The sequence below is a fragment of the Dipodomys spectabilis genome, unplaced genomic scaffold, assembly GCF_019054845.1.
Source record: "Dipodomys spectabilis isolate Male_0828 unplaced genomic scaffold, ASM1905484v1 ptg000095l, whole genome shotgun sequence".
In the NCBI taxonomy this organism is placed as follows: domain Eukaryota; kingdom Metazoa; phylum Chordata; class Mammalia; order Rodentia; family Heteromyidae; genus Dipodomys; species Dipodomys spectabilis.
This window is the reverse complement of record NW_024870772.1, coordinates 30,580,778-30,590,251: the sequence shown is the minus strand read 5'-3', so window position 1 is coordinate 30,590,251 and position 9,474 is coordinate 30,580,778. Positions and strand designations below refer to the sequence as shown.

The 9,474-nt window shown below is 45.3% G+C and overlaps 1 protein-coding gene across 1 annotated transcript in view; it reads left to right on the top strand.

Moving 5' to 3' along the window:
* The first annotated feature begins 862 nt into the window (after positions 1-862).
* Positions 863-9,474, top strand: part of Usp12 (ubiquitin specific peptidase 12) — a 90,891-nt gene continuing 82,279 nt past the window's right edge. The window contains exon 1 of the mRNA XM_042685529.1: positions 863-1,266. Within this exon, the coding sequence (XP_042541463.1) occupies positions 1,219-1,266 (48 nt within the window). The 5' untranslated portion in view covers positions 863-1,218. The remainder of the gene's footprint in view (positions 1,267-9,474) is intronic.

Here is a 9,474-nt window from a genome sequence, read left to right as displayed (position 1 = left end):
TACTCAACACTTGAGCTAGACCTCCACTTCTGGCTTCTTGCTGATTAATGATAGATAAGAGTCTCATAGACTTTTCTGGTCCAGGCTGGCTTCGACCTTCCATCCTCAGGACCCAGCCTCCCGAGTAGTTAGGAGTTCCAGCCTGAACCACTTGCCGGCTTCATGGATGAGTTTTATAAAAGGTGGGAGACAGGAACTAACCATCCACTGGCTGGCATTGCTTTTCACGGGGCATCTTTTCCCCCGCTTCATTTGCGGGGCTTCTCGCTCTAGTAACGTCATCATCATTATAATTGGTTGAAGTCATCTCCATTATGAGGCTACATTCTAAACTGAGGGCCAACAGGCTGGCAGGCTTTGCCCCCTCATTACTCACCTTTTCCCTTAATTCCAATAAACACATGCATTTTGTTTTGTGCCTCTGCAGCTACTTAGTGGCCTAAAGTTACCGGATTTGATCCACATGGTGGGTCACCTAAAGGATGTCAAAAGAAGCCGAGCGCTTGGGACAATACCCGGGTATCTCAGCCGAACAAAAACGGGTTTCCTGCCACCCCGCCGAGAATTACTCAGCTCCTAGCCTCGGTTTTCTGTTTCGCAGTGGGGCTCGCGGCCCTCCGGCCCAACGGGGTCGGCGGCGTCTAGGATGTGCGCTGCAGGCACCGCCCCGCAGCACCCCGCTCCTTCTCCCGAGCGCGCGCAGGCGCTAGGGCCCCGCGGCCGGCGGGAAGCGCGGCCCGCCCTCGCCCCGCCCCGCCCCCGTCGCGCTCGGGGTGGTAGTCCCGGGCGTGCGCTCCCGTACACCGGGGGCGGGCGCTGCGGGTGGGCGTGGCCGCGCGGGGCGGCGCCGCGGGCCGCGCAGCTGCTGGGGCCGGCCGGGCATTAGGGCCTCGGCGGAGCCCGCTCCCCTGCGTGCTGGGCGGGGTGTGCGGAGAGCGGCTTCGCGGGCAGGCGCGGGCCCGGAGGCGGCGGCTGCGCCCTGCGCCGGGGCGGAGCCGGGGGGCGGGCAGGCGGCCGGCAGGCGGGGGCTGGGGCCCGAGGCCGGGAGTGCCTGAGCGCCGGCGGCGACGGCGGTAGCAGCGGCGCCTCTGCAGGTTCGGAGCGTGGGTCGGCGGCGGCTCGGGGCCCGCCCGCGGGCTGCGGTGCGAGCGGGCTGCCCGGCTCCCCTCCTCCCCCGCCCGCCGCCGCTGTGATTGGGTGGAAGATGGCGCTGGGCGGATGGAAATCCTAATGACAGTCTCCAAATTCGCCTCCATCTGTACCATGGTAGGTGCCGCGGGAGGGCGGCGGGTCCGGGTCCCCCTCGCGGCGTGGTCGGCGAGGGCCGGCGCGGGCGCTCCGGGGTGAGTGGCCCCCCGCGCGGGGGAGGGGCGGCGCGCGGCCGGGAAGGGGGCGACCGAGGCTGGACGTGGCGGGGCCGAGCGCCGGCCTCCGGGGGTGTGGGGGGCTCGCCGGGCCGCGGGGGCGCGGGGACGCCGGGCAGCGCCCGCTCCGCTTCCGCCTGGCCGCGCGCCCGGCGGGGAGGTGTCCGCGGCCGGGGCGGGGGTCGTCCGGCAGGAAGGAAGGCAGGGTCTCGTTCCTGGCCGGGGAGAGGACGGAAGTCAAGTGCAGGTTTCCTCCTCGCGCCTCTGGCTAGGCGGAGCCCCCGGGCCCCCCTACTCCGGGCCCCGGGCTTGGGAAAAGGGGGTGCGTGTGAAGGTGGAAACTTTCAGTAAGTGTGCTGGTGACATTTTTTTTTCTTCTTCTCCTGAGAGGTTCCAACCTGTGTCCAGGTGGCAGTCTTGTCACTGGGAAATCTACGTGAATCTGGAAAAGCAGCGGTGGCTTTTCCTGTCATTTGTTTACTTTAATACTCCCGGGATTGACTGCCCGGGGCGGTTGGATATGGTTTTATTGAAAGCCTTCACCCGCACTGGGGAGGGAAAAAGTACCGATGGAGGGTGAAAGTTGCGAATTAAACAACATATTGGGTAGGTTTGAAACTGCTTTTGTGCTTGGCCAGAAGGACCACAGTTATCCACGTGACGTGACAAATTCCTTTCATTAGCTCCTTTATGAGCTTATACGTAGGGATTGCAATTTATGAGTCATCACTGAAAAAAAGTTACTGTTTGCAACGTGGGTCTAGTGTTCTGTTATCAAAGACTTCTGAAATAGTTCGTTTGATGTATTCGACTAGATAGAGGGGATGCCCCAAGCAGCCCTCATTGAAGGGGTGTACAATTTAATCTTATTTCCTTAAGGAAGTAGTGAATCAGATGCTTTAAAAAAAAAATGTTTCCTCCCCTTCCCTCCCCCCCTCCAACTCATGTTGGGGGAATAGTATAACAAATGGCTGAAATCAGGTGAACTTAAAAGCTACAGTGCAGAAATCACGTTGAAGAATGGCCCACTGAATCCTTTCCCTCACGTTTTGTCGTGTACGTTTTGTGATGAACGTTTTGGGAAAGCATGGTATTAAAGGGACTCTAGTAAAATGTTTTCCGAGAATTGTTTGAGCTACTTATTTTTAGATATATGCTAGTTCAAAGCAAATGGGATACAGGAGTCGTTTGTGGGGATAATTTTGCCAGGTTGCTGAGCTGCACACCTTGATGGGTCATAGTTCATTGTCCAAGTCTAGGGCTTCAGGAATGGTGTGATGTACTTTACTGAACAAATCAAACATTCATGTAGCAACCATTTCAGTACTAGACTGCTGAATATCAGGATACAAACAATACTAAAATAGACATATTAATAAATATGAGATACTATAATCAGATTAGAACAATGAAACCCAGAGAGATTTGCCAAGGTCATATACACTTAGTGGGATTGTGATGTCAAGAATGTCTGACTTCTTCCTGAAGTTCTTTCTAAGGCTTCTACCCCGGTGCACTAATTACATGTGGTGTATATGTGTTTTTAGCAGATATAATACAGTAAATGTTCATGCCTGGCCAAATGAGATTGTTCCAGAGGTGTTCTTAAAATTAGGTGTGTCCATGTTCATATTCGAATAAACTTCTGATGCAGTTCCAAAGTAGTAGTAAATACCTGAAAATAACCTGCAGTCTTAACTCTAAAGAAAATTGCTATCCATTTTTGAGAATTACTAATCGGAGAAGAAAAACAGTGGTACTTCCCTTGGTGAGTACTGTTTCCCTAGGCTTGGAATACTTTCCATCCTTGTCCTGTGAGTTTGTACCTACCTTTTGAACAGGTCATTTTTACCAGTAGTCTGACCTCTATCCATCTGCCTCAAATTTTTTACAACATTTTTGTGTGAGTGTGTGTGTGTGTGAGAGAGAGAGAGAGAGAGATCTCATAGTAACTGTGCCATAAGGTTTTCTGTTTTTTTTTGTTTTTGTTTTTTTTGGTCCGATCGTGGGGCCTGAACTCTGGGCTTGGGCACTGTCCCTCAGCCCTTCAGCTCAAGGCTAGCACTCTACCACTTGAGCCACAGTGCCACTTCCGGCTTTTTTTTTTTCTTCTGCTTATGTGGTGCTGAGGAATCGAACCCAGGGCCTCATGCATGCAAGGCAAGCACTCTACCACTGAGCCACCTTCCCAGCCTGGTTTTCTGTTTTATTAAGACTATTGAGGGCTTTAAAGTGAAGGGCTATCATTTATTTCTGCAATTGGATCAGGAGCACCGCTTTCTGCATACAAGGAAAAAGTTTCCCAAAGATCTTACTCTCTGAAAAAAGTAGGTTTGGTGAAGCAGGGGTATAGTTGGGTGAGTGTGGAATATTGGAGAGAAGGGCTAGACTTAAAGAGAATTCTGTTTCTCAGAGAGTCAGCAGCTGTGAAAACATTAAGGATGAGTTGAAATTTTATTCTATAAATACCAAAGTTTATGTAACTTACTCATTTGTCAAAATAAGGTACAGGGCAAATCTGCAGTACCCTAATTGGATAAAGTAACTTAAGAATAAATCTCTTAAGATATTTCTTAATTTAAATCATTGTTTCTCTGCTTACATATGGAAAATTAGTATAATTTGTTTTTCTTAGCCTAGGTCAAATAATGACGTAAGTTTTCAATGCCAATGGATAAATTTGTGAAGTTACCTCTAGAAATGCCCTTTTGTGAATAGTACATTTTCACTTTCATGTGGCATTTGTTTTGCCTTTGAAGTAGTTTCAGACTTAGTAAGGTCCTAGGATAGAGTAGCTGTCAGATACTATTATGCTTAATAATTGTGAACTATGGAAAGAGTGGTAGAATGCATACAGGGGCTATGGTTGGACATTGAGGCAGAGGTTGGAGAACAGCATTTATTGGCTAATCCAGGTGGTCTATCATGGTTCTGAATGAAGGCAGATACTGCTTACATGAGCACCATATATGTTAGCTCTGACTCTGGTCATTACTGTCTCTTGTTTGGGTTGTGAGAGTCTTGGTGGGTATAGGTTGGAGAAGGCATTGGATACAATATCACTGGGGGTAACTAGAGTTAGATCTTGGAGGTGGTACTGGCTTGGCTGCTTGCCAAACCCAGTCACAAGGGAATGAGACAGAGCACTACAACATGGTATTAATGGGGTCAGGGCCTCAATGTAGGTGCTAGGAGAGTCTGACAGATTGTAATTCTGTATCTAGCACAGCACTATGACATGTAAATTTTAAATTACTTATTGAAACAGTCACAGTTGTAAAGCTGGCTATTTATGGCCATAATATCATTGCCAGGTGAGAGAGTAAGGTTAGTGTACTTTACTATTACTCTAGGGAAGATTCAAAGCCTGTGCTTTACTGGAAGGATGTGTGTGGTGACATGAGGCAGGTCATTGTGTCCCCTCCATGTGGTTAGAATATTATGTTAAGTAATAAAATCCTCTCAAGAATTTTGGAAGAATGCTATTTTATTAATAAAATAGAAGTAGGCTGGTTGTTGGTAATCCTAGCTGCTTAGGAAGCTGAGATCTGAGGATTGAGGTTCAAAAAAGCCTAGGCAGGAAAGTCTGTGAGCCTGTTATCTTCAATTAGCCAGCAAAAAGCTGTAAGTAGAGCTGTTGTTTAAGTGGTGGAGCTCTAGCCTTGGACAGAAAATGCTAAGGGACAATGCCTAGGCCCCAAGTTCAAGCCCAGTACACACACACACACACACACACACACACACACACACACACACACACACACACACACACACACACACACACACACACACACACACACACACACACACCACACACACACTCACATGCACACGCACGCGCACTTGTACCTGGTTCTCTAGTGGCTCACACCTGTAATTCTAGCTACCAAGGAAGCTAAGATCTGATGAGAATGGAAGTTTGAAGATAGCATTGGCAGACTAATAATTAGTGAGCAAAAAGCCTGAAGTGGAGGTGTGGCTCAAGTGATAGGACTTTATTCTTGAGCAGAAAAGCTAAGAGCATGAGGTTCTGAGTAAGCCTTACTACGGGCATATGCACAAAAAAAAGAAAAAAAGAAATACAGTATCTCACTAGCTTTTATGAGAATTAGTAAACTATTGATAGGAACATCCCAGTGTGAGTTGGCATTGTTTTACTACTTTTACTGTAAGCTTTAAGAAGAAAGAAAAATCCAGAAATGAGACTTCTGCCATTTAAATAATTGGTTTAAGGCATATTTGAGCATGTTGAGCCTTTGTAACAGACCATTTAGAAACATTATTGAAAAGGCTTTATATAAGAATACTGAACTTCTGGATTTGGCCAAGATACATTTTGGACATAAAAAGTGATTCATGCTCATTATAGAAAGTCTAGAAAGCTGGGTGCTGGTGGCTCACATCTATAATCCTAGCTATTTAGGAGGCTGAGATCTGAGGATCACAGTTCAAAGCCAGCCAGGGCAGAAAAGTCTGTGAGACTCTTATCTCCAGTTAACCACTAGAAAACTGGAAGTGGTGCTGTAGCTCAAGAGGTAGAGTGCTTGCCTTGAGCTGAAGAGCGCAGGGATAGCGCCAAAGCCAGAGTTCAAGCCCCAAGACTGACCAAAAAAAAAAAAGGAAGTCTAGAAAATACAGGAACTACTAGAAAATAGAGTAAAACTATTTAATTTTATATCCTCCAGCAGGTTTTTGACTTTTAAAATAAACGTAATGAACTTATTCCTAGATGTCATACATTGCCCCTCTCCCTAAGTGATTGTCATATTCATTAAAAAACGTGCTTACTTTAATGGTAAGCCTGCCAAGATTCTTTTTTTCTTTTCCTTCCTTCCTTCCTTCCTTCCTTCCTTCCTTCCTTCCTTCCTTCTTTTCTTCCTTCCTTCCTTCCTTCCTTTTTTTTTTTTTGTTGGTTGTGGGGCCTGCACTCTGGGCCTGGGCACTGTCCCTCAGCTCTTCAGCTCAAGGCTAGCACTATACCACTTGAGTCACAGTACCACTTCCGACTTTATCTGCTTATGTGGTGCTGAGAAATCAAACCCAGGGCCTCATGCATATAAGGCAAGCACTCTAACACTGAGCCACTGTCCCAGCCCAGCATGGCAATATTATTAACTCAGTGAATCTCAGTGATAGTTACTAGGCAGTGGACAGGCTATGTGTTAGAGGCTTCAATTTAGCAGAAATGACGTTTTATATGATATGTTGGGTTTATTCTAATTTAAGCATTTAGTTGTCACAAATAAGGATAAGACTGGTAGGATTTGAAAATTTTAATGTGGTGAAAAAACCAGTATGATAAAATACCATATAATAAATGGTCTGAAGTATGCATAAATATTATGGTGTTACTTAATATCATATGGCTGTGCTTACCTTTGGCTTTCTTATACCTCTAATTAATGTTTTTATAATAGATCCAAAGTAGTTCCAAGCAATACTTTATCACAATGTGATTTTGTTGTCTTGTTTGATTCTAGGTTTTTGACCTAACTCTTTTTTGGGGGATGGGGGGGTTGTCTGTTGTGGGCCTGAACTCTGAGCCTGGGCACTGTCCCTCAGCTCTTCAGCTCAAGGTTAGCCCTCGACCACTTGAGCCACAGCGCCACTTCCAGTTTTTTCTGCTTCTGTGTTGCTAAAGAATCGAACTCAGGGCCTCATGCATGTTAGGCAAGCACTCTAACACTGAGCCACCTTCCCAGCCCTTGACTTAACTCTTTTTTTGGGGGTGGGGGGGAAGGTCTGGTCATGGGGCTTGAACTCTGGGCCTGGGCGCTGTCCCTCAGCTCTTCAGCTCAAGGATAGCGAGCGCTCTACCACTTGAGCCACAGCACCACTTTGGCTTTTTTCTTTTTGCTTATATGGTCCTGAGGAATCGAACCCAAGGCCTCAGGCATGCAAGGCAAGCCCTCTACCACTGAGCCACCTTCTCAGCCTCTTGACCTAACTTTTAAAGGTGCAGTCTACTTCCTTTTCATTACTGACCACATTCCTTTCTTTTCCTCTTGCTTCTAATACCACATTTATTCTAGCTCTCTTAGAACATTCACTGTCTCAGGAAATACAATTTAAGCACTGTATACTTGGTATAATCCTTTTCCAGAAATTAAAATTTCAGATTTAAATAATCTTAATTATATTTTGGTTTATCTTTTAGTAATCTGATTCTAGAAAAGAAATAGAATATTTTATGTATCCCACAGAATGTTATAATAAAAAGACCAGTTGGACCAGAAGGTAAAGTCTAGTCCAGATTTTGACATTTAGATTATATGTGTGGGAAAGTCTCTTAAAAGTTTGAGTTTGATTTCTCATCTGTGAAATACTGAGGCTGAACCTCAGTTGTTTGTGTGTGTGTGTGTGGTTTTTTTTTTTTTTTTTGTCGTGGGGCTTGACCTCTGGGCCTGGGGGCTATCCTTCAGCTCTTCAGCTCAAGGCTAGTGCTCTACCACTTGAGCTACAGCGCCACTTCTGGTTTTCTGGTGGTTTTGGACATAGGAGTCTCACGGTCTCTCCTGCCCGGGCTGGCTTTGAACCGCGATCCTCAGATCTTAGCCTCCTGAGTAGCTAGGATTACAGGCGTGAGCCACCAGCGCCTGGCTGTGTGTGTGGTTTTTAAAAAAATATTATTTTGTTTCTTTTTAGATGTGGAATTCAGGACCCATTCTTTGAGTGTTTGTAAATGTTGATATGTATTTCTTTTGAGAGATCTAATCTTGTTTTAAAACATGGAATAAGTATAGTTACATATATGTTTTGTTTCCTAATTTGTTTCAGTGTTACAGATTTAAAGAAAAATTAGTCACTAACAGACTAACCTCATAGTTCTTCATTTATTTTGTTGTGCTGAGAATTGAATCCAGGGCTTTGCACATGCTGGGGAAGTACTCAGTCACTGAGCTACAGTCTCAGTCTGTGTTTTGGAGAAAGTTGCTGGCTATGTAAGCCAGGCTAGCCTTAAACTTGAGCCTCAGCTTCCAGCTTGTTGGAATTACATGTGTACTGCCATGCCTGGTATTTTATTCACGATTTACTTTTTTTTCCATTAAAATTCTAAAAAATAGGATTTGAATTTGTTCTCCCTCTTCCCCTTTAATCCTGTATTATTTCTCCTAGCCTTGAATATCATTTGGCTCAGTTACTTCTCTGCCAGTTTTATTACCTATAAAGGGGATAAAACAATATGTAGTTCATAAGGTTGTTTCCCTCTGTGAGGTAATACTTCTAGGTAATTAATCTGTGAGGCCAGCAAATACTAGCCAAAATGAAACTTGTTTTATGAGCTACACTTATCCCACCTCATTTTCATCCTAAGATGAAGCATTATTAGTAGTAGGTGCCTTTGAGGAAGCACTTGTTTGTTTATTTATTTATTTAGAGTTGTGGGTCTTGAACTCTGGGCCTGGGCCTGGGCACTGTCTTTGAGCTCAAGAAAAGTGCTCTGCCACTTGAGTCACAGAGCCATTTCTGGTTTTCTGGTGGTTAATTGGAAATAAGAGTCTCAGGGATGCTCCTGCCCGGGTTGGCTTTGAACTGCGATGCTCAGAGCTCAGCCTTCTGAGTAGCTAGGATTATAGGTGTGAGCCTCCAGCACCCAGCCACTTGTTTATTTTGTAATTAAGTGGATAAAACTATAATATTGGGCTGAAGGTATAGCTCAAATGGTAGAGCACCCGCCAAGCAATCATAAGGCCTTGAGTTCAAACCCCAGAATAGACACACACTGTTCTAAATAGTTTGTCATTTGTCTAGAAGCAAAAATAACTGGTCTAATCTGTGACATTCTCAAACATGTTTTAGAAATTCTGACAATTTGGTAATACTAGGGGAAAAATGTTCATTTTTCACAGTGCTGAGGTTTTTAACCCATTGCTTTTACTCATGTTAAGCACAATTTATACCACTGACCTTGATCCTCAGCCCTTACTTTGTTGTGCCCATAAAAAGCTCACTAGCTTTTTATTATTAGAGCAAGGTATGTGTATTTAATTACCTTCAGACTTTATTCCTCTTCTAGTTTTCCTTATGCCCTGTCCTTTCCTGGAATAATATGTTTTGTTGGTTAACCCTGCTTTTAAATATCTCATCTTAATACCTGTTCCCTCCATAC